The sequence below is a fragment of the Phocoena sinus genome, chromosome 12, assembly GCF_008692025.1.
Source record: "Phocoena sinus isolate mPhoSin1 chromosome 12, mPhoSin1.pri, whole genome shotgun sequence".
Taxonomy (NCBI): domain Eukaryota; kingdom Metazoa; phylum Chordata; class Mammalia; order Artiodactyla; family Phocoenidae; genus Phocoena; species Phocoena sinus.
The window spans coordinates 9,316,935-9,342,396 of NC_045774.1; the positions used below are offsets into that span (position 1 = coordinate 9,316,935).

The 25,462-nt window shown below is 47.9% G+C and overlaps 2 protein-coding genes across 8 annotated transcripts in view; one reads left to right on the forward strand and one right to left on the reverse strand.

Moving 5' to 3' along the window:
- SYNJ2 (synaptojanin 2) overlaps positions 1-17,437 on the reverse strand; it is a 98,952-nt gene extending 81,515 nt beyond the window's left edge. For all 7 annotated transcript variants that reach the window (XM_032650671.1, XM_032650672.1, XM_032650670.1 and 4 more), the window contains exon 1: positions 17,197-17,437. In XM_032650671.1, coding sequence (XP_032506562.1) covers positions 17,197-17,323 — 127 coding nt within the window. In that variant the 5' untranslated portion in view covers positions 17,324-17,437. The remainder of the gene's footprint in view (positions 1-17,196) is intronic.
- Positions 17,438-17,523: 86 nt separating this feature from the next.
- LOC116763218 (40S ribosomal protein S5-like) lies at positions 17,524-19,576 on the forward strand. Its single transcript, XM_032650680.1, has 2 exons — positions 17,524-17,995; positions 18,846-19,576. Exons 1-2 carry the CDS (start codon positions 17,940-17,942, stop codon positions 19,483-19,485), a joined length of 696 nt encoding a protein of 231 aa, XP_032506571.1. The 5' UTR covers positions 17,524-17,939; the 3' UTR covers positions 19,486-19,576.
- Positions 19,577-25,462: the final 5,886 nt, after the last annotated feature.

The following is a 25,462-nucleotide window of genomic DNA, read 5'->3' on the forward strand; positions in this document are numbered from 1 at the left end:
TTCCCAGAAACTGCTGTTACTGTGAGTGGAATCTGTTTTTCCTATTACGTACTCTAACTGACTAATGACAGTATGGGGGAAAACTACCGATTTTCATCTGTTGAGCTTGGAAAGCAGCCCATTTATTAATTCACTACGTCTAATGAACTATCACCTGCCTATCACCCAGCTCCAACAGGCATCAACATTTTCCCAATCTTATTTCACCTGTTGTGTCCCCACTGTGTGTGTGCACATAAGTCCATCTGTCTGTCTCCTGGAGGGTTGCCACACAAGTGCCACACGTGATATTGCTGCACTCACAGAGACTTCAGGGACTGTCTCCTGGATTTCCTAAGTGCACAGTCTTATCATCCGCGCCCAAAGACCTGAGAGTGTTCAGGAGACGGGAAGACAGAAGCCACAAATGTGACGACTTTCCTGCAAGACCCAGGAGAAAGGAGAAGTCACAAAGTTCATCCTCTACAGCTCGCAAACTTTCCTCACAGGATCGCTCCTCAAGTTTTCATTCCGAGTCTATTTTCTCTTGTAAGACAAAATTCTAATAAGCTCTCAGTAACCTAATTTTTCTAACAGCAAATTAACCTAGAAACCTAAAGGGGGAGCGCTGCTGAAATCAGACACACACCCAGAAACCCCTGAAGTCTGGAGCCATCCATGTGCAGGCAGTGGTATTTCCCTGCAATTTCTCACTCCATATATGTGTCTTAGGTCATTTGTTCCAGTTCTGTGGCTGGACTAAAATTTTATCACTACCACACGAGTTAGAAAAGGCCATGACCTGTCCACCTTTTCCAGGGCAGTCTCCAGCTGGCATGGTGCCTTTCTGTGAATTAGTAAAAAGCGTCCCCTCTGGAGAGATTCAGACCCACAGTCGCAGCTTGGAAAGCAGGGGAGCTTGGGAGGGGACAGGAGTTCAGCCCGCCTCTCCCAGCCCTCCCACCCCACCACCTCACCCCAGAAGCTGGCACGGAGGCCTGGACCTTCCCCTGTGTTCCCATCCCAGACTCCTGGGGTCTTTGCAAATGTCAATATTCTTAACACCCTAATGGACATCATACCTCTTTCCCTGTCAACAAACAGCAAAACTTCAAGAATAATAGCAATAAACTTCTGTTAGTTCTGGTTAAAATCAGTTTATACTATCAGACGAAATCTCTGAGTCCTCACTCCTCACTGTGTGTCCTGAGAAAGCAGAAAGTAGCCCTTAGAAATGGGAAGTTTGTCCACTCCAGAGACCTACAGTTTCAACATGGTACTCCATTCCTACAGCTCTACTGCTGGCCCTCTTGTGTTACCCCCACAGATGTGCTCTGACCGTGGCTCTTGCCCCCTTGTCCAGCAGCATAGGGTCCTGGTCCACAGGCTCCTCCCCTCCTGGGCCACAGGCTCCTCCTCCCTGGTCCACAGGCTCCTCCCCTCCTGGGCCACAGGCTCCTCCTCCCTGGTCCACAGGCTCCTCCTCCCTGGGCCACAGGCTCCTCCCCTCCTGGTCCACAGGCTCCTCCTCCCTGGTCCACAGGCTCCTCCCCTCCTGGGCCACAGGCTCCTCCTCCCTGGTCCACAGGCTCCTCCTCCCTGGTCCAAGGGGTCCTCCTCCCTGGGCCACAGGCTCCTCCTCCCTGGTCCACAGGCTCCTCCCCCCTGGTCCACAGGCTCCTCCCCCCTGGGCCACAGGCTCCTCCCCTCCTGGGCCACAGGCTCCTCCTCCCTGGTCCACAGGCTCCTCCTCCCTGGTCCACAGGCTCCTCCTCCCTGGTCCACAGGCTCCTCCCCTCCTAGTGGTCCCAGTGAAAAGAGAAGCAGGTGCCACTAGGCAGATGGACATTGTTATAAGCGCCTGGCTCAGGCCTGAGTGGATGGCAAGTTATTTCCAGCCCTCGTGTTCCAATATTCCTTTCTCTATCCACACCATTTAAATGAAAACAAACAAGTCCATTGTTGACACAGGCCGTGAGGCGAGTGTCACTGTTCTGTTAAGCCGGAGCCTGTGCACTGCTACTGCAACTGATAGCCTTCCATCATTCCCCTCCGCCAGCAGGATCCAGCTCAGCTCTGCCTGGTTGGGAAGCAGGAGCGGCAGAGGACTATCTCTGATTAAAGAGTTTTTCCAACATACAATATTTATCAGCCACGGATAAGATTCATGGTGAAGCTAAGTCCATGCAATGTATAGGCAATCAACACAGACAAACAAGCTCACTCATCCCCAGACACACAACTTGCCCCACTCCAGTCCAGATTGTTAAAAAAACGTTATTCAATACAAGGAAAGGTATGATTTTCAGAATGCCAGTGGATACTAGTAAGAACCTGCTAAAAGAGCTACTCAGTTAGCATAGCTTAGTTTAATAAATACCGTATGTTCCTAATTTAAGCTTAAATTGTTATGGCTTAAATTTTTTTTTGGCTGGTTACAGTAAAGGGGCAGAATCAAGAGAGAGAATTTCATGCATTTTAATTAATTCATAAGTCTCCAATAAAAAATGTACAGCATCAGATTCCTAAGTTTAGCTCAGACTTAGATCTGAGCCATCTTAGATTTTACTCTGCCAGCTCACTTCTCCTAAGATTCAAATTTCTGGGTAGTTTATAATTTTAACTAGGTGTGTAAAGCAGGGGTGTTGCTTATTTGCTTATGCTTAGTGTTTAACTTTTTGTTTTGTTTTTTTAAAGACACATGGAATCTGAGAGTAGGGAAAGAAGAGGTTGTCATGCATTTGTTTTCAGGTTAGGATTCTGAGGCCTGGGGGAATTAACTAAATTCCCCCAGATAAGGAAGAGCTTAAGGAGTCAGGGTTAGAATTCAGGTCTTCAGGAAAGGGAACAGATGAAGGGTCTGGAGGACTTATCACTAGAACATTCCAGGGTCAGACCTGAGGAAAGGAGTTTGCTTTTTCTGAGTACAGATTACTACCACCTGTCAGGAATGTCAGTACAAGTTGAATACAAAAGGCAGCCGGCCAGCAGAGATAATCTGTACATTATGCTCACCTTAAATGTGGCCACCTTCCTCGCTCTTGATGGGTGACCGGCCCATCCCAGTCCTCCGCTGGGTCTGAGCATCAGTCCTGAACACCCTGCCCTCTCCCTACCCCACCCCCAAATCCCACATCAACACGGTAAGTGGGAGAGCATTTGGTGGCCCAAGTTCTGCTCCATGAGACCTCACAGTGCTTTAAAGGGCATAGGAAAAGTCCCTCTTCCTTTCTTACCACGTGTTTTGCCCTGAGCATCACCTCAGACCTTGTCAAAGAGCAGAAGTGGCAGAAGACGATGCCCTGTTCTCAGGGAGGATATGGTTCCAGTGAAACACACAAGAAAGAGTCGGAGAGTAGAGCACAAGGGTCCAGCAAGCGGGGCAGGGGGGACGGCCCCATCACGCCCCAGCAGCCTGGGGAGGGGGGGTGGAGGGGCGGAAATGGGCACAGATGCAGGAACAGAATTAAGTACCAGCTCCCGTGATGTTACAGAAGCCTCGCCGGGAGAGTCCCATATCCTCAAAAAACTGCCTTAAAATTAAGTTCAGACTTCTGCATTCACACTTTGGAATTGCTCGCATGAACTGGGCCACCGGAAGGAGCTGTTCTGCCCACCCTCCACAGCTAATATGCTCAGTGAATCCTCCCACCCGGAGTCATTTTCTGAACCAAGAAGCTATATAAGCAAACGGCAACCCTCCAGCTTCCTATGCCCCGAGTTCAGACTGCTGCCCCCCAGCACCCGGCCAGATGCATCCAGCCTTCCTGGACGGGGCCCTGTGCTCCACAACAGGTGCCCGGTGCCCACCTTGGGTGCAAAGCAGTCTATCCACCCGCGTGGCAGAGCCGTCCTCAGGGCCCCAGAACAGAGGACAGGAAGATACAGGATAGGAGGACAGGAAGTGTGCAGGGCGCCCAGCACACTCACCCAGGAACCTTTCCCCACTCCAAATCGAGGAGAGGCTCAGGACGACACCAACGTGTCATCTGTTTGACTGTCCTCACATTGAGATGCACGTCCTTGGGGAGCCTGGGGTCCACTGCCACCTCTACACCGAGAAACCCAGCACTTCCTTCAGAGCCTTGAGTCCTAGCCAGGCTCTGTTCTAGGTGTCGGGACATCCACTCAGAAGGACAAGCCCCGGCACAAGCCTCAGCTCTGCTAGAACACAGGACTGAAGCCCACACATTTCTCTTGAAGGTCTCCCCCTTGTAATATCACACGCACTGTTCGGAAAGTGGGTGACTGCTTCCCCAAGCCTGAGCACCCCGCTATAAAAAGGTGTCAGATGGAAAGCCAGTCGGGATGCTACACGATGCTCACACTCACCGGGAGCCCTTCTCTCCACTGACTACACGTGTGTTTTGAAACCCAAGATAAGCAGAGAGACAACAGGACACTGCTGGTGTTTTTCATACACACACTGAAATTTCTTTTTTTCTAAGCATGGGATTTTAGCAAACAGACTGCTCTCTGGAGCCTCCTGGACTCGTTCAAATCACAGCTCGGCCACTAACTAGAAACAGAACCTCATGCATGTTCTTACACTTCCCTGTGCCTCAGTTTCTCCAAGTGTAAATGGAGATGATTAGGACCTGACTCTTTGTGAGGACTGAGTAAGTCAATACATATAAACCACAAACAGTGCCGGGTGCGTGGTAAGCACAAGTGTTAGCTATTATGACCAAGTGAACCAAAGCTTACCTGACCAGCTGAAAATTCAAAACATTTTGCAATACGTATCCTTGAAGCAAAATGAGTTCATGTGTGTATTTCCTGAGATAGTCTACCCATAGAATACTGGATCAAGGACGGGCATGTTTTTAAGGGTTTCATTAAAATGTCCTCAATAATGACTTACATTTACATAACAGGGTCCCAGGTCTCCTTCCAGCAAGTCCTTGAAACAGGAAATGCCTGTAACTGGGCTGTTTTGTGTTGACTTTCGCTGAGAATCCGCCATCTAGCAAAGCGCCCACTGTAACTGCAGCCCGGAGACGCCAGCACAGCGCTAAGGCCTCGCTTTCAAGCCCTCAGCTTACTTTGGTGCACGCACCTTTGCCAGCCTGATTTGATTTTCCCCTGGAGATGGGCTGGCCACCACACACACCCTAATGATAGGGACCCCAATGTCATTCCCAGGTCTGAGCCTGGAGCAGTTTGCCAGGGCTTTAAGGACACTTTGAGTGGGGAAAGAAACAGCATCCTCAGGTGAAAAGGTGACACCGTCCATCAACAGAAGCTGAGCAACCACAAATCACAAAGGGGTGTCTGGGTGCCCAAGACCTAGGCACGCCTGGCCTGACACCTACAGGGTCTGAGCCGGGTACCATCGGAGCCCTGCACCCCCTGCGTGGAGCTATTTGTAAGGTTTCAATCAAGCACACAAACTGTTAAGCAAAATATGTTTTATTCTTTGGCTTGAGAAGGACACGCCCGGGACTAACTGGAAGGCCAGGCCCAGAATGCGCCCAGGAGGGAGAGCCGCCCCTAGCCTGGCCCCCTTTTCCTTCCACCGATCCCAGTCCCCTCTGGGCTTCAGTCCCCTTGTAGGGGCCTCGTGCACACACCTGCGGACACCCCAGCAAGTGTGCATCCACTTCCACTCACACCCTGCACCCTTGCTACCCCTCCTCCAGACCTGGGTAGACACACCCACTGCACAGTCTGTCGGGGGCCCTGGGAGGAGACCACAGCAGGCTGGATGCAGGCTGGGCACCATTTATGCAGGAGATTCCAGGGTCCTGTGTACCTGAACTGTGGTCCAGAGGTAGTCAGGGAGAGGGCCACAAACAACACGGGACACGGCCCCTTGGCCCGAATCCCCATTCTGGTGAGAGGCACAGGGCAAGGCCCCCTCTTGCCGTGGTCTAGGGGCAGTACCTCCACTGGGTCCAGACCATCTCCTTCAAGCCTATCAATGCTGTCCCAAGAGGGGGGACACCCGGCTCTTCCAGGCTGTGGTTTACTCTTTCTGTGTGATCACTTCACTCTTAAAAGTGTATCTTGGGGCTTCCCTGGTGGCGCAGTGGTTGAGAGTCCGCCTGCCGATGCAGGGGACACGGGTTCATGCCCCGGTCCGGGAGGATCCCGCATGCCGCGGAGCGGCTGGGCCCGTGAGCCACGGCCGCTGACCCTGCGCGTCCGGAGCCTGTGCTCCGCAACGGGAGAGGCCACGACAGTGAGAGGCCCGCGTACCGCAAAAAAAAAAAAAAAAAAAAAAAAAAAAAAATGTATCTTGGCCAGAATCTCAGAATCAATTCACACCACCATTTCTATTGTTGGTCACATTTCAATCCATCAAGTAAATTTGAACTTACACACATACAAATGCAAGTCAGGAAGAAAAAAAAAAAAAGCCAAACCAAATTAATTAAAACCTTGCTGGCAATGCACCAACTAAATTTTAGGAAATTTATTTTTCATATAAAATACAGGGACGGGTGACATAGAATTGGACTGTACTGATAACCATCCACAGTGAGTGACAGGTACAGCAGATTCATTTTTCCTTCCACTTTTGTGTACATCTGAACATTTTCACAGTTAAAGGTTAAAGGAAAAGTTTTGGAGCCACGCAGCCCAAAAAAGGAGCCTGGCAAGATCTGATATCACATTCCTCCTGGTGAGTTACAAAAAAAGCAAGCCAGGCAGAAGCACACTAGCTCAGTTTGTCGTCTTGTCAACATTATGAGAAGCAAACCTACAACTGGGAGAGGCCTGTTCATGAGCCACGGACACAACAGGCCGCTGCGACCTGGGGTCGCCACCCAGGTTTCCCAAGACCGGAGCCCGAAGCCCCCAGCAGGATTTTACCCAGGAGGATTCACTCGACTCTCTCAGATGCCCTTAGGCAGGTCAAACTTCAAGTCACTGACTGAATAAACCCAGCCACGAAGCCTGACAAAGTGGCCAAGGTGGTAGTTTACACAGAGCCTTGCTCGGCTCCATGGCCACGTCTCCAAGTCAAACGAAACTTCACACTGTGGCCTCTCCCACAGCAGCTGGGAGAACCCAGGCCCCTGTTCACACAGGACCTCTTCCCCCAGAAGCTCAGGTAATTTCGGGACACTCACGAATTAGCTTCATTAAGTCTCGCGGAGCCTCCTGCCCACCCCGCTCCCTGCTCCACAGCATGCACGGCTGGGGGTGGGAGAGGCAGGGCTGCACGACTCACACCCACGTGTAAACACATACGCACTTGCAGACCACCCTTCCTGGGGGGCTGTCTGGAGAACACTGAACTTGGAGCCTTGCTGCTGGTTCTAAAAATAGACGAAATCCATGAACAACAGGCACAGTTCCCTTCATCTGGTCTGCACGACGTCTAAAAGCGACAAAGAGAGACAAGACGGCAAGCGCTTTTTGTCCCAGTACACAAATAAGAGAACATCTGTATGTTAACTGTGGACGGCAGACCCAGGGGAACTGTTACAGGCTCTGGCTTTGTATCTATACTTGAGATGCCTCCTACTGTTGAATCAGGTCATCGAGAAAACTTTATAAAAACTTTTGAAATTGGTGCCAACCTGTTTGGCTTTTCTGCCTCTGGAATTCCTGTTCCCGCTGATCCACATTAAAGATAGATTCTCAACCTAACTCTTTTAGAAGCTGGAACTTGGAAGTATTCCTCCAGCAAACCTCCTGCTGGCAGGCTGGGTGGCCGCCTAAGTCACGCTGGAATAGGACTAACCTAGAAATCGGCCAATCAACGATCATCAGTTTTTCCTAAACTCACCACCCAACCCAAGCTCCTATCTCAGCACTGCCCGAAAACATCAAGCAAAGGTGAGCCCCTTTCCGTGGGAAGCCTTTTCAAGTTATGATCCTTATGGGTTGAAATGTGCCTTGAAGAGCTGTGCTTATGCCTGCTGGGCCCACCTAGCTCGCCTGCCAGTCCCCGTAAAAGCAGCAGCATGCACCTGCCGCACAGCGGCACAGAATTTAGGACCACTCAGGGGCCAGGGAGAAACCACTGCCCTCGACAGTGGGAATAAACCCTCGACTTAAGTCTGCTTGACCTCTCATTCCTCATTGGGGAGACCCATCACAGGAAACCACAGCTGATGTGAAAAGAAAGCTGCCCCCAACCTTGAACCTCATGGAATGGCCAGGGTTCCACTGCCAGCTTTGCCAGCTGCCAGAGGTGTACTGCCCCTCGCAAAAGTAGAGACTGCAACCTTCTGGGGGGAAAAAAATGAAAGCACTCTTAACCTTATCCAGAAAAGGAAAGCAAAAAGCTACAACTTTAGAACACAGATGGGAATTTCAAGTTCAGAGCCGGTCTATCCAACTGAGATGTGTTTAGAATACTTTAAAAGTCTGAGACAACAGCTTTCTAGTAACAGAAGGCTCCTACAATCCTTCTCTGGACCAGCAACATCACCAAATGCTACAGCTGCCTTTTAAAAATAGTTTCACTTGAAGAGACCATTGTTTCGGAGTGCATGAGGACAGGGGATTCAGAGTACTGCCTAAACAAGCTCCAGAGACGGGCATGAGACGCTAAGGCTGCTGCTGCCGCCACCAAGAAACCTGTGTGCAAGCACAGGTCACTCTCCACACCTCCCCTCCTGGGAGCCTGTGCAGCCCGCCAACGCCAGGGTCCCGTGATCCAGGGACAACTTCCCAGGGAGAACGCATGGCGCACCTCAGGCTGGTGCAACGTGCAGGCTCAGCCCGCATCCGAACCCCTCCCTCCCCACCAGCCTGAGTGAGCCAGAGGCCCCTAATCAGCTGCTCCTTTAACCCCGCCCTGTCTGAGCCAAGAACAGATGCCCTCAGGTGACCTACACACAGAGGCGGGTCCAAATCCAAAGCTGAACCCCAGGAGCTCTGCAAACAAAGAAGAGAAAGGGAAATCTCTCCCAGCAGCCTCAGGAGCAGTGGCTTAAATCTCCACAATCAACTTGATGTACCCTGCATCTCTGGAATACCTGAATAGACAACGAATCATCCCAAATTGAGGTGGTGGACTTTGGGAACTGTAGACTTAGGGTTTGCTTTCTGCATCTAATTTGTTTCTGGTTTTATGTTTATCGTAGTTTAGTATTTAGAGTTTATTATCATTGGTAGCTTTGTTTATTGATTTGGTTGTTCTCTTCCTTTTTTTTAATATATATATATTTTTTTACTTTTTCTCTTTTTGTGAGTGTGTATGTGTATGCTTCTTTATGTGATTTTGTCGGTATAGCCTTGCTTTTACCACTTGTCCTAGGTTCTGTCTGTCTGTCTGTCTTTTGTTTTTTGTTTTTTTTTTTAAATAAATTTATTTATTTTCAGCTGTGCTGGGTGGGTCTTCGTTGCTGTGCACGGGCTTCTCATTGTGCTGGCCTCTCTCATTGCGGAGCACGGGCTGTAGAGCGCAGGCTCAGTAGTTGTGGCACATGGGCTTAGTTGCTCCATGGCATGTGGGATCTTCCCGGACCAGGGATCAAACCAGCGTCCCCTGCATTGGCAGGCAGATTCCCAACCACTGCGCCACCAGGGAAGTCCTTGTTTTTTTTTTAGTATAGTTTTTATTGCTTGTTACCATTGGTGGATTTGTTTTTTGGTTTGATGGCTCTTCTTTCTTTCTTTTTCTTTTTTTTTAAATTACTTTAAAAATTTTTTATTTTTAATAATTAAAAAATTTTTTCATTTTAATAACTTTATTTATTTATTTTCTTTTTTGTTTTCTCCCTTTTCTTCTGGTGCTCCAGCCAGGTGTCAGGCCTGTGCCTCTGAGGCAGGAGAGCCAAGTTCAGGACATTGGTCCACCAGAGACCTGCCGGCTCTACATAATATCAAATGGTGAAAGCTCTCCAGAGATCTCCATCTCAATACTAAGACCCAGCTCCACTCAACGACCAGCAAGCTACAGTGTTGGACACCCTATGCCAGACAATTAGCAAGACAGGAACACAACCCCACCCATTAGCAGAGAGGCTGCCTAAAATCATAATAAGGCCAGACACCCCAAGACACACCACCAGATGCGGTCCTGCCCACCAGTAAGACACAATCCAGCGTCATCCACCAGAACGCAGGCACCAGTCCCCAAAACCAGGAAGCCTACACAACCCACTGAACCAACCTTAGCCGCTGGGGGCAGACACCAAAAACAACGGGAACTATGAACCTGCAGCCTGCGAAAAGGAGACCCCAAACACAGTAAGTTAAGCAAAAAGAGAAGACAGAGAAACACACAGCAGATGAAGGAGCAAGGTAAAAACCCACCAGACCTAACAAATGCAGAGGAAATAGGCAGTCTACCTGAAAAAGAATTCAGAGTAATGATAGTAAAGATGATCCAAATTCTTGGAAACAGAATGGAAAAAACACAAGAAACATTTAACGAGGGCCTAGAAGAACTAAAGACCAAAACAAACAATAATGAACAACACAATAAATGGAATTAAAAATTCTCTAGAAGGAATCAACAGCAGAATAACTGAGGCAGAAGAACAGATAAGTGACGTGGAAGATAAAATAGTGGAAATAACTACTACAGAGCAGAATAAAGAAAAAAGAATGAAAAGAACTGAGGACAGTCTCAGAGACCTCTGGGACAACATTAAACACACCAACATTCGAGGTATAGGGGTCCCAGAAGAAGAAGAGAAAAAGAAAGGGACTGAGAAAATATTTGAAGAGATTACAGTTGAAAACCTCCCTAATATGAGAAAGGAAATAGTCAGTCAAGTCCAGGAAATGCAGAGATTCCCATACAGGATAAATCCAAGGAGAAACACGCCAAGACACATGTTAATCAAACTATCAAAAATTAAATACAAAGAAAAAATGTTAAAAGCAGCAAGGGAAAAACAAAAAAAAAAATAACATACAAGGGCATGCCCATAAGGTTAAGAGCTGATCTTTCAGCAGAAACTCTACAAGCTAGAAGGGAGTGGCGGAATATATTTAAAGTGATGAAAGGGAAAAACCTACAATCAAGATTACTCTACCCAGCAAGGACCTCAGTCAGATTCAATGGAGAAATCAAAACCTTTACAGACAACAAAAGCTAAGAGAGTTCAGCACCACCAAACCAGCTTTACAACAAATGCTAAAGGAACTTCTCTAGGCAGGAAACACCAGAAAAGGAAAAGACCTACAATAACAAACCCAAAACAATTAAGAAAATGATAATAGGAACATACATATCGATAACTACCTTAAATGTAAATGGATTAAATGTTCCAACCAAAAGACATAGACTGGTTGAACGGATACAAAAACGAGACCTGTATATACGCTGTTTACAAGAGACCCACTTCAGAACCTAGGAACACATACAGACTGAAAGTGAGGGATGGAAAAAGATATTCCATACAAATGGAAATCAAAAGAATGCTGGAGTAGCAATTCTCATATCAGACAAAATAGACTTTAAAATAAAGACTATTACAAGAGACAGAGAAGGACACTACATAATGATCAAGGGATCAATCCAAGAAGAAGATATAACAATTGTAAACAGTTATGCACCCAACATAGGAGCACCTCAATACATAAGGCAAATGCTAACAGCCATAAAAGGGGAAATCGACAGTGACACAGTAATAGCAGGGGACTTTAACACCCCACTTTCACCAATGGACTGATCATCCAAAATGAAAATAAATAAGGAAACACAAGCTCTAAATGATACATGGACTTAATTGATATTTATAGGACATTCCATCTAAAAACAACAGAATACACTTTCTTCTCAAGTGCTCATGGAACATTCTCCAGGACAGATCCTGTCTTGGGTCACAAATCAAGCCTTGGTAAATTTAAGAAAACTGAAATCGTATCAAGTACCTTTTCTGACCACTACGCTATGAGACTAGATATCAATTACAGGAAAAGATCTGTAAAAAATACAAACACATGGAGGCTAAACAACACTCTACTAAATAACCAAGAGATCACTGAAGAAATCAAAGAGGAAATCAAAAAATACCTAGAAACAAATGACAATGAAAACACAATGACCCAAAACCTATGGGATGCAGCAAAAGCAGTTCTAAGAGAGAAGCTTATAGCAATACAATCCTACCTCAAGAAACAAAAAAATCTCAAATAAAAAACCTAACCTTATACCTAAAGCAATTAGAGAAAAAAGAACAAAAAAACCCCAAAGTTAGCAGAAGGAAAGAAATCATAATGATCAGAGCAGAAATAAATGAAAAGGAAATGAAGGAAACAATAGCAAAGATCAATAAAACTAAAAGCTGGTTCTTTGAGAAGATAATCAAAATTGATAAACCATTAGCCAGACTCATCAAGAAAAAAAGGGAGAAGACTCAAATCAATAGAATTAGAAATGAAAAAGGAGAAGTAACAACTGACACTGCAGAAATACAAAAGATCATGAGAGATTACTATAAGCAACTACAGGCCAATAAAATGGAAACCTGGAAGAAATGAACAAATTCTTAGAAAAGCACAACCTTCCGAGATTGAACCAGGAAGAAATAGAAAATATAAACAGACCAATCACAAGCACTGAAATTGAGACTGTGATTAAAAATCTTCCAGCAAACAAAAGCCCAGGACCAGATGGCTTCACAGGCAAATTCTATCAAACATTTAGAGAAGAGCTAACACCTATCCTCCTCAAACTCTTCCAAAATATAGCACAGGGAGGAACACTCCCAAACTCATTCTACGAGGCCACCATCACCCTGATACAAAAACGAGACAAGGATGTCACAAAGGAAGAAAACTACAGGCCAATATCACTGATGAACATACATGCAAAACTCCTCAACAAAATGCTAGCAAACAGAATCCAACAGCACATTAAAAGGATCATACACCATGATCAAGTGGGGTTTATCCCAGGAATGCAAGAATTCTTCAATATACGCAAATCAATCAATGTGATAAACCATATTCACAAATTGAAGGAGAAAAACCATATGATCATCTCAGTAGATGCAGAAAAAGCTTTCAACAAAATTCAACACCCATTTATGATAAAAACCCTGCAGAAAGTAGGCATAGAGGGAACTTTCCTCAACATAATAAAGGCCATATATGACAAATCCACAGCGAACATCATCCTCAATGGTGAAAAACTGAAACCATTTCCTCTAAGATCAGGAACAAGACAAGGTTGTCCACTCTCACCACTATTATTCAACATAGTTTTGGAAGTTTTAGCCACAGCAATCAGAGAAGAAAAAGAAATAAAAGGAATCCAAATTGGAAAAGAAGTAAAGCTGTCACTCTTTGCAGATGACATGATACTATACATAGAGAATCCTAAAGATGCTAACAGAAAACTACTAGAACTAATCAATGAATTTGGTAAAGTAGCAGGATACAAAATTAATGCACAGAAATCTCTTGCATTCCTATACACTAATGATGAAAAATCTGAAAGAGAAATTAAGGAGACACTCCCATTTACCATTGCAACAAAAATAAAATAAAATACCTAGGAATAAACCTACCTAAGGAGACAAAAGACCTATATGCAGAAAACTATAAGACACTGATGAAAGAAATTAAAGATGATGCAAACAGATGGAGAGCTATACCATGTTCTTGGATTGGAAGAATCAACATTGTGAAAATGACTATACTGCCCAAAGCAATCTACAGATTCAGTGTAATCCCTATCAAACTATCAATGGCATTTTTCATAGAACCAGAACAAAAAAATTCACAATTTGTATGGAAACACAAAAGACCCTGAATAGCCCAAGCAATCTGGAGAAAGAAAAACAGAGCTGGAGGTATCAGGCTCCTAGACTTCAGACTACACTACAAAGCTACAGTAATCAAGACAGTATGGTACTGGCACAAAAACAGAAATATAGATCAATGGAACAGGATAGAAAGCCCAGAGATAAACCCATGTACTTATGGTCACCTTATTTTTGACAAAGGAAGCAAGAATATACAATGGAGAAAAGACAGCCTCTTCAATAAGTGGTGCTGGGAAAACTGGACAGCTACATGTAAAAGAATGAAATTAGAACACTCCCTAACACCATACACAAAAATTAACTCAAAACAGATTAAAGACCTAAATGTAAGGCCAGAAACTATAAAACTCTTAGAGGAAAACACAGGCAGAACACTGTATGACATAAATCACAGCACGATGCTTTTTGACCCAGCTCCTAGAGAAATGGAAATAAAAACAAAAATAAACAAATGGGACCTAATGAAACTGAAAAGCTTTTGCACAGCAAAGGAAACCACAAACAAGACAAAAAGACAACCTTCAGAATGGGAGAAAATATTTGCCAATGAAGCAACTGACAAAGGACTAATCTCCAAAATTTACAAGCAGCTCATGCAGCTCAATATCAAAATAAAACCAAACAACCCAATCCAAAAATGGGAAGACCTAAATAGACATTTCTCCAAAGAAGATATACAGACTGCCAACAAACACATGAAAGGATGCTCAACATCACTAATCATTAGAGAAATGCAAATCGAAACTACAATGAGGTATCACCTCACACCAGTCAGAATGGCCATCATCAAAAAATCTAGAAACAATAAATACTGGAGAGGGTGTGGAGACAAGGGAGCCCTCCTGCACTGTTGGTGGGAATGTAAACTGACACAGCCACTATGGAGAACAGTATGGAGGTTCCTCAAAAAACTAAAAATAGAAGTACCCTAAGACCCAGCAATCCCACTACTGGGCATATACCCTGAGAAAACCATAATTTAAGGAGTCATGTACCACAGTGTTCACTGCAGCTCTATTTACAATAGCCAGGACATGGAAGCAACCTAAGTGTCCATTGACAGATGAATGGATAAAGAAGATGTGGCACATATATACACGGAATATTACTCAGTCATAAAAAGAAACGAAATTAAGTTATTTGTAGTGAGGTGGATGGACCTAGAGTCTGTCATACAGAGTGAAGTAAGTCAGAAAGAGAAAAACAAATACCGTATGCTAACACATATATATGGAATCTAAAACAAACAAACAAACAAAAGGTTCTGAAGAACCTAGGGGCAGGACAGGAATAAAGACGCAGACATAGAGAACGGACTTGGGGACACGGGGAGGGGGAAGGGTAAGCTGGGACAAAGTGAGAGAGTGGCATATACACATATACATTACCAAATATAAAACAGATAGCTAGTGGGAAGCAGCCGCATAGCACAGGGAGATTAGCTTGGTACTTTGTGACCACCTAGAGGGGTGGGATAGGGAGGGTGGGGGGAAGAGGCAAAAGGGAGGAGATATGGGGATATAAATATATGTATAGCTGATTCACTTTGTTATAAAGCAGAAACTAACACGCCATTGTAAAGCAATTATACTCCAATAAAGATGTTTAAAAAAATAAATAATAGTTTCACTTAATTTAAGAAGACTTCACAAGTATTCAGCCCAAAGTCTACTGAAAAATGAATGCTAGGTTAAGTGACAAATGTGGACTGCCCGTGAGCTGAGGCCCATTCCTGTCATTACACCCTCTGTTCTAGAATCCAGACTATTGTAATCACCAACATAATATACATGATTTCAGCCCAAACCTAATTTCCAACGGAAAATATGCATTGCATTACTTTCATTAATCATTTTAAAATCTTCACTTTTGAAAAAATAAAGTCTTTTTATCCCAGTGGCTTGAAAGGAACTCAAATATATAGGAACCTTGCTTAAAGTTGCTGTCATCCAACTGAATAATATTTTAATCTCTTTGATGAAGCAGTAGTTTTGTACCATGCAATTCAATCTCTCAGCTCTGATATATGTGGTATGAAGCAGACATCTAAAATGGAATGGAGATTTTTGTGGTTTTCTCTCAAGACCTTAGCAAATGACCAAACTTGGACTTTTCGGGACAGAGAACAAACTGGAATAATCTGATAATAATTTAATCCATGATTACTGCACACTTATGGTGCTGACAATACTGGAGATGTTGTTTCAGTAACCAAGTGACTGAAAACAAGCCAGATAACTATATGCTAATGAAATGATTAGGGAAGCAGAAATAGAAGAGATGGTCCTTCCAAGATGTATACCGAAGAATCTAATTGAAGAATTGATGCATACAATCTGAAAAAAAAGATGATTCAATTACAAAATGTGGTGGGCGTGACTGCACAGGTCATCTACCTAAAGGACTGGTGATCCTCCTCTGAGCTTTGTTTAGCTACAAACAGGGGAGATGATGGACACCAGTTGTAAGCCTACTCTCTACTGTTCAGGTTGAAGTTCTAACAATTCTACCTGGTTTCACTCCCTTTGTTACTTGGCCTTCATCATGAATGTTAGCCACAAAACAAGGTGATTCCAAGAAGCCGCACGCTGTACAACAATACAGAGTCACTGGAAGTCAGGTGGAGCTGTTTGTCACCTTGGGCAAGCACGTTTCTTAGCCTCTTCAGGCCTCAGTTTACTCCTCTGTAGTATGGGGATAATAGTAGTCCTTTTGTAGAATTGTGAAAATTAAATGAGGCGGTCTCTAAAGCCCTCGACACAATGTTAGTGTCAAGACTTCCTGGAGCTCATAGGTGAAATACATTGACTTGGCAACTGCCTAATGTCAAATACACCCAGCACTGGTTTTTTTTGTTTTGTTTTGTTCTGTTTTGCCTCCAAGTTCTATACTTTGCAGTACTGACGCTTCTCAGCCAAGTATTTACATGAGGCAAAGGTGCCATCAGCGCTTTCTCCGGAGTCTATGTTACGGTGCTTTCGTCCCCATCCCCCCCCCCCGCCCCCCGGGAGTGAAGGAGGCCATCACAAGGGAACGGGCATTCACTGGTTTCATCAACAGGTGCCAAGAAAAACAGCGCCAGGCACTTGGTCGGACCGCCTCCTAAGTCACCCCTCTTGGATGGTCTTGAATCTGTAACGGGTCCCAGGGGAGCGCGGGGCAGAAGGGACCAGAGGCGGCTCTCCAAGAACGGACCCCGCCGGCAGGCGCGCAGACCGCAGACCCCTGTGGGCCGCCTGTGCACCCGGGAGCAGCCACACGTGTCTTCTGGCGTCTCCGGCGTCACTCCATTCAAACTGGCCACCCGCCACCCTGCGCGTGCGACGCCCACGCCTCCGCCACCTCCGCGCCGCCCGGACTAGTCACCTCGGGGACGGGAGGTGCCCGTTTGTCTAGGTCTCTGCAAAGGCAGGCGACCTTCCCTCCCGGCATCCTCCCCGGGACAGGGGACCAGGGCGCGGCCCGAGCCCCGGCGCCGTTGCGGAGTCGCCGGCCCGGAGCCCCGGGCGGCGCCGCTTGCCGCACTCACCGAGCGTGGCCACCGTGCCGGCCTCGAAGAGCAAGCAGTCCCCGCGGCCGCGTGCCTCCAGAAGGATGCTGCTCTCCCCCGAGGCCTCCAGCCGCCCGAGCAGCCGCAGCCCTTTGCTTAAAGCCATGGGCGCGCGGCCCGCCGCCGCGGCTCCCCGCGCTCCCGCAACTTCCAGGAGTTTCACTTCGCGCCCACGCCGCCGCCCGGCGCAGGCTCCTCCCCGGCTCCTCGGCTGCCTCCGCCCCGCCGCCTCCTCTGCGCCCGCGCGCGCCGCCCCAGGCAGGTGAGGGCGCGCGGTCGCCTCCCCGCCTCCCGGCCGGCTCCGCCGAGGCGCCGCGCTCCCCCCAGCGGCCAGGCAGTGGTGGGAGGCCTCCGGGCTCGCTCGGGGGCTAATCCGGGGCCCGGGTGCGGAGGGGAAGTCCCCCTGCGGTGGGCGGCAGTCAGGAAGGAGGATTCCATACATTCCTCGGCGCGGAGGAGGCTGCAGTCCGCCGGGCGCCCTAATGCGCCTGAAACGCTACAGGACGCCCGCGGCCTTATATGGGCAGCTGGGGCCTGAACGGCGCCGCGAGGCTGGAAACCACCGGGCCCTCCGCTGTCCTCCCTGGTCCTCCCAGTCCCGCTCACGCCTCCCTCTCTCGTCTACTGCGACCCTGGACGAGTCCCTGGTTCTCTGGGCCTCAGTAGCCCTACGGGTGAAGCGGGATTAGTAATTGTACCTACTTCGTAAAGTTGCGGTGAGGATGGAGTTAATTCGTGTAAAGGGCTTGGTGAGTGCCTGGCGAGTGGAAAGTGTTCCGTAAGTGTTGCCTTCTACTAGCTTTCTGTACGGAGGGTACTGCGGTCCACTGTCCCCCGCCCAGGTAGAATTTGGGAGGATCAAAGGTGTGTTTTCTCGGAGAGAACTGAGACCCTGATCTCTAGACCTGCCACTTACCGTGTGAGCTTGACTTCTCTGAGCCCGCTTTTCTCCTTTGTCGGATGGTGACCGGCACCTGCCCCACCGGCTTACAGGATGGGTGCGGAGGAGCCGAACGCTTGGGAGTAACGCGCAGGGCCAACTGTGAGACGCTGATGGGTGTGGGTGCGCCAGGGCGGGGCCCTTCCCTCTCCCTGCCCGCGCCCTTTCCCTCCATCTTGCAACCCCTCCTCCCACTCTGGTGAGTGTGTACAGTCCTTGACTTAAGGGTAGATACTACAACAAGCCAGTTTGTACTCAGACACGTGGACAGCAGCACATATCCGTGCACCCTCCACTGGAGTACGTGGACCTGGCAGCTAGGCAAGGCCCCTCTTGGCACTGGGTTTTAGCCAGGATGTCGGGACTGGTCTGCAGGGGAGGGGAGAGAGAAGGAAGGAGAGGGCTTCCCTGGAATCGCCCTTTGGGTGGGTTTGGGGGGCCTCGTTTCCTTCTCCTGTAAGGGATGTGTATGGATGGCCCTGAGACCTCCATCAGGATGTTCCCATCAGGCCCCACACCCAGTTGGTTCCTCTCACACCCATTCTGCTCATACGGAGAAGGCTGTGGGTTAAGCCGTTTGTCTCTCGGGCAAGTTCCAGAAGGAGCAGAGCCCCCAGTTGGCAAGCAGGATGGTGGTGCCCTTGCAGAACACTCAAGAATGACCAGGAACGCTTCCTATCTGTGCCAGGGCGCGCATGGTCCACGCCGAGCGGCCGAGACGCCTCGGCTGCGCCTTCAGGATGACGGAGTGGCAGACAGCTGCACCTGCAGAAGAGACCCCCGACATCAAGCTCTTTGGGAAGTGGAGCACCGATGATGTGCAGATCCATGGCATTTCCCTGCAGGATTACATCGCAGTGAAGGAGAAGTATGCCAAATACCTGCCCCACAGTGCAGGGGGCTACATGGCCGAGTGCTTCCACAAGGCACAGTGCTCCATCGTGGAGCGCCTCACCAACTCCATGATGATGCACGGCTGCAACAATGGCAAGCAGCTCATGACTGTAGGCATCGTCAAGCACGCCTTTGAGATCATCCATCTGCTCACAGGCGAGAACCCCCTGCAGGTCCTGGTGAATGCCATCATCAACAGTGGCCCCCAGGAGGACTCGACCCGCATTGGGCGAGCTGGAACAATGAGGCGGCAGGCCGTGGACGTGTCCCCGCTGCGCCGTGTGAATCAGGCCATCTGGCTGCTGTGCACAGGTGCCCGTGAGGCCACCTTCCGGAACATCAAGACCATTGCCGAGTGCCCGGCAGACGAGCTCATCAGTGCCGCCAAGGGCTCCTCCAACTCCTACACTATCAAGAAGAAGGATGAGCTGTAACGTGTGGCCAAGTTCAACTGCTGATTGCCTGACCACAGCTACAATAAACCTGTTTTCCCTTTGGGGTGGCCCCCCCCAAAAAAAAAAAAAAGAATGACCAGGAACCACCAGACATTCCATCCTCTGTGGATACCCTCTCAGGGAGTGATTTGGGAAATAAAGGAAATGTGAAAAACAGCAGAGATTCAAGTCATTCCTGAGCCTTCTGCCCCCTTGTCACAAATTCAATTATGTGGTGGATATCCCGGGTATGATGCTCATACACTATCCAAACATTTGTAGAATGGAGACATTATTTCCTCCTGAGAACAGTGTGCGCATTAAATGAGGCAGAGTAGTCTTTGGCCCACTTTTTCTTTCCTTTTAGATGCAAAGCTCACTTCTTCCAGGAAGCCTTCCTGGGATGCTGAGGTTCCAGACAACAGTGTTTATGCACCCTCAGATTCACAGGTGTCCACTTCAGCTCTCACCTGCTCATATGTTGCTTGAGAAGTGTTTTTAGATTTCTCTTAGCCCTGTTTCACAAATTAGGTCATAAGATCTTAGGAAGGGGACCAAGTCTTTTAAAATTTTCTCTCTCCTCTTCTTTCCTGCCTTTCCTAGTATCACATAATTTACAGCTCTGCACAGTGGCATGCTGAACATATTTTAGAAAATTTCCTATAGTCCAGACCAGCACTTGAGCTTTACAGCTTATGGAATCTAAGACACAATCAACTGTAAGATGAACCACTATTTTATGTACCACTGAGAAGGAAAAAATGGTGCCAATTAAACCATGTAATTAAATCGTTAGCAGTGCCCTGATTGCAGCAATGCTATAACATGCATCTTAGACACCAGTAATGGGTGTTCCCCTACCTCTGAGAATTGGCACCTGCTGTGTTTTCAGGTCATGGTTTGGAGTGGGATGGTCCACAGGGGCAGCAGAGGAAGCCCCATCCTTACATACACACTGCCTTGATAGGCTGAGGGTCACTCGGGCACGGGCACGTTTAGCAGATGGAGGAAGTGTCAGATCTTGAGACATTCGAGAAAAAGGTCAGCTCTGATACCTAAACCATGAGTGGAACCTGGGAAGACCAGTGGACCCGTGTGAGTGGCGAAAGCTTGGGCACATCCCACTCCTGAGATGCAGAGCTCTTGGAGGTCTATGATTGGAGGGGGAGGAGGTGAGGCGGGAAGGAAAAGCCAGCTCCGTCACCCCTGGAGTAGACAACGGCAGGAAATGCAACGGAGCTGTGGCCCGGGGAGTCAGCCAGGACCTGGGGAGCCAGGGAGCCCAGCAAGTTATCAAAGCAGAGAGAGAAATAGGGGAGAGATACACGAAAGACTGTACTTCGTGCCTATTGCATGAGAGGCAAAAGGACAGCGAGAAGTCAGAAAGGAGCCCGGCGTTGAGAGAATGGGGAGGTGGTGGTCCCATCGACAGAGACAGGAGAATGAGGGAGGAAGCCAGTGTGACCAGAGACAGGAACTGGGGGTGGGGAAGTGGGCCTGGTCTGGCTTGTGCCGAGTTTAAGGTGATGAAGGTCAGCCAGCAGGAAAGGCCAGAAATGAAGAGTGGAGGCTGTGAGGGGAAGAGCTCTCTGAAAGGGGGTTGGGGGGGTGAAGGCCAGTCTGAGTGTGGGAGGGGCAGGAAGAAAAGACTAGAAAGAAGTGACCTGAGATTAGGGAAGCCCAGGTGTGGCAGGGGATGCTCTGGGAAGCAGGATGGTCACTGGTTGAGACCCTCAGAAAGGTCCCTAACAATGAGGACTCAGGAAAGAGCCTTGGTTTGGTGAGGAGGTAATGGTGACCTCTGAATTAGAGGTTGGGGGAAAAAGTCAGCTTGCAAAGAATTAAGGAAGAGGGCTTCCCTGGTGGCGAAGTGGTTAATAATCCACCTGCCAATGCAGGGGACACGGGTTTGAGCCCTGGTTCGGGAAGATCCCACATGCTGTGGAGCAACTAAGCCCATGTGCCACAACTACTGAGCCTGCGCTCTAGAGCCCACAGGCCACAACTACTGAAGCCCATGTGCCACAACTGCTGAAGCCCACGTGCCTAGAGCCTGTGCTCCACAACAAGAGAAGCCACTGCAACGAGAAGCCTGCGCACCACAACAAAGAGTACACCGCAACTAGAGAAAGCCCATGCGTAGCAATGAAGACCCAACACAGCCAAAAATCAAAATTAAAAAAAAAAAAAAAAGAATTAAGGAAGAAATGGGGGCAGTAGGCATAGTCTGCTAACTCTGGAAGCCTGGCTGGGAAAATCACAAAATAAATAGGATGGTGGGCGGAAGGGACAAGAGACCTTTCTAAGATGGACCAGGCCTGCTTAGATGATGTTTATATCAGATCCTCCTAGCTGCCGAGTTGAAATTTGAGGGAGCAGTGGCGCCAGAGAGGGAGGGGGCAGCTGTGACAACCCGGGGGCGCTGGCGGTACGTGGACAAGGGCACCGGGAGTGGGGTGGAGAGAAACGGCTGGGTTCGGTATAGGTCTGTGAAGGGTGAGCCCACAGGATTTGCCGTTAGAGCAGATGTGGCATAAGAGGAAAAGGCAGGAGTTTGGATGATGCCATGATCTTGGCCAGAGCACCCGGAAGGATGGAACTGCCATCATCTGAGATAAGGGCAGCCGTGGGAGGAGCAGGTGGCTGGGTGGGTGGGCAGATTGGGGCATGTTAATTTTGAGATGCCCGTTAAAAATCCAGGTTGAGGTGCCGAGTCGGCAGTAAGTTATGCAAGTCTGCAGTCCAAGGGCGAGGTCTGGGCAGAGAAGTAAATGTGGAAGCTATCAGCATCCCGATGGTGATGGCTGAGTGCTAGTCAGAAAGGGAAGAGTGAGGGCTGAGCCCACGGGTGCTCCGATCTGGGGCACTGAAGGGGAGGAAGGGGGCCCCAGAGGCTGCTCTGGGTCCAGTAGGACGAGGACTGGTCCTTTGAGTTTCGTCACACGGAGGTCATGGCTGCCCCTTATGAGAGCAGTTTTGGGACATGGGAGGGGGTACAAGTAGTTCTTTTTTACAGCCCGTTTCTTCTTGCATGACCCTTTGTACAGTCAAGGATCTCGGTATTGACTCCAGGTGATTAAAAGCATGCAATACACTTCGAGACCGTGATTTTGAACCCTCTCAGCTTCTCCCCGTAAAACACTCCATCGCTCTAATTACACTTGGACCGTCTTCCAGTTTTCCCGCCTCTGAAAGTGTGGCACACACCGGACACCATTCTCTAACAGGGCTCTGACTCATGTAGTAATTAAGTGACTGACTCACGCATAATTAAGGTGATGATAATAGGATTTTTCTGGGTTCGTTTCAGTTTCATGTACCTTTGAACTTTCCTTAAAAGGGATTCATTAAACGTACAACTAATATGACTTAAGTCTGATACCTTAAGTTTTCAATTACATGCATTCACAAATTGGAAAATATCCTGTTGTCAGACCACACGCCCTTTTAGGGGTTCCAGAGGAATGTGATCACCGTAAGTATAGTGGCAAAGCGAATCAGCCCATCAGCAAAGTGAGCTGTATTGATCCCTATGTGTACTGACAGGCTGGCTTTCGAAGATTCTAGCCCTCAGTTTTAGTAAAACTTGAAAGTTTTTCAAAGTACTTTTCATATGCAGTATTTCATTAGATATTAATGACACTGAATATGTAAAGCTAAAAGCTAACATTCTCAAGTCATTAATTAACTAATTCATTCATTTACCCAGACTGCAATCTCCCATAAACTTGTTTAGTGGCCTTTCACTCCCTTAACTCTGAATCCTCAACGTCACCGAAGAAATTGCAGAAGCTTGCAGACTGGTGTCATTTTTCTAAACAATAATTATTTAATATCATCAGATATTCTGTTAGTGTTCACGTTTCTGAGTGTCTTGTGAATGTCATCAATCGCTTTCCATAGTTTGTGTGCATCACACAAGTAATGTTTACGCAATGAGACCGATGTGTCTCTTAACCTCCTTTAAATACATAGGTTTCCCTTCCATTTCTTTCTTCCCTTGCAATTTATTTGCTGAGAAAACCAGGCAGCACGCCCAGCAGTCCTCACAGAGTGCGTTCTGCTGAGCGGCCCTGTGGTATCGTTTAGCGTGTTCCCTTGCTCTCTGCATGACCTATAATATAGCTCAGTGGCTGGAGACAGAAGCTCTAGCAGATTCTGTCTCCTGGGTGGGTGTGTTCTTCCCGTCAGGAAGCACAGGTCTGATTTTTTTCTCTTTGTGATGTAGCAGCCATCGAGCCTCAGTGCCATAGTCTTCGCAAAACAGACATGCTCTATTCTATCATTTTCTTCATTTGTAGCTAAAATTCTTCTCAAAGAACAGAAAATCCCCATCTACTATTTGTTTACCCGATGGTAAGACAAACAAGAGAGGTAGAACAGGATTCTCTTCATTTACTAGTGTTCAAAATAATGAGTCATTTTGAACTTGGTGAATTGGTCCATTAACATCCTCCCATGGTGACCAATTCGTTTTTTCATTTTTCACTTTCATTATGAACTCATATTTGAGTTTAAACGGACTTGATGTGTCCCAGTCCGTTGCAGTCTTATCTTTACTGATGCTCAAAATGTTCGCTCTTTGGCCAGTGGGAGCATCTTTGTGGGATGGAACCAACTCCAGTGGGAGTTGGTTCCAGGGTCCTCTTGACAGGACCCCAGTTGGTTGGGATTGATTGGTTCCTTGCCTTCTAGTGTGACAATATCAAGCTCATCTTGTACATTTTTTACTCCTAAGACCTGGAATTCATCATTTCTTCAAGAAGCCCTGATTTTTTTTGGTGGAAAAAGGAATCTCAAGACCACAGCTGGTCATTTATAAATTTTAGCCTCATAACTTAACTACCTGTTAATCCAGGACAGTTTCACCCAGTTAAGCTCATTTCCTCTAAGACAATTGTTTCAACCTTCTCCTCCCTCACACACCCCATCTCCTTCACCCCCTACTCTCAGCAGTTTAGGCCTCAATTCTTCCTAGAGAAAGTAGAGCCACGAGAAGAGAATTCCCTCATCTTCCATCACCGAAGCTTCCCCATCGTCTTCTTTCCTGCAGTGACAGGGAGGAAAACTTGAACATTACAATCTTCTCAATAAGCTCTGCAGTACAGAAAATATACGAACTTCAAACAGCTGCAAAAATAGTGTCTTGGGGGGAAAATAGAGTTTCTACATCAATACAAGTCCCTGCTTCCCTCCATGTGCTCAGACCCCGTCCACCTTCCCTTCCCAGGGACTCTGTTCCTTCTCTTAGCCCTACTGTCCCAGGTCACCCATCTCCCCTTCTCTCCTGGATCGTTCCCTGCAGGGTACAAATGCGCTCCAGCGTCTCCCACTGTAAAGAGGAGACCCTCCCTCCACCCCACGTCTCCCTCACCACGGCCCTTCTCAGAGGTCATGAACTTCGAACGAAGCCAGTCTGCAGGATTTGGGTGTGTGTGGGGGGGGTTCCCAGCACGGTTCAGGGGTGTTGAAGCAAGCTGGAGCTGTCCAGCTTCGATAGGTAAGTCTCGCCTGAGCCCACCTCTCCTCCGGACCACTGCGACCACCCTTCCCTGGACTATGGCAGTAACTGGCCTGCTTCCTCACCCCACCTCCAGCATGCAGGGTGAGGCGTGTCACCCCCTTGTCCTGGCTTCCGACGGCACTTGAGTGTGGTCCCCCCTCTGCCCCTGCCGTCCTCCCACCCATGCCCCTCCTCCACCGAGGAGGCACGCCACCCTCGAGTGGTCCCCCGACCATGCCAAGCCCCAAGTCAAGGAGCCGGTGTGAACTGTCGTCCACTGTCTGCGTCCTTCTCAGCTTGCTTTCTTCAGCCTCCACGGGACCCCTCAGGAGGAGCCCACCACACTATTACCTCCCTACCAGGTGTCCCTATTCTTTCCCTCGGTAGCAGGGATTCATGTCTGAATCCTTCACACATCTGTGCTTTACTTGGTTACTGTCACTCCGACAGAATCCTGTAGGAGTTAAATGCCAG

Bases quoted from the DNA above. Each gene is read 5' to 3' on its own strand.
- LOC116763218 (XM_032650680.1), top strand. From the start codon at position 17,940: ATGGAGTTAATTCGTGTAAAGGGCTTGGTGAGTGCCTGGCGAGTGGAA. The intron at 17,996-18,845 runs GTAAGTGTTGCC...TATCTGTGCCAG, and splicing joins TGGCGAGTGGAAAGTGTTCC to GGCGCGCATGGTCCACGCCG.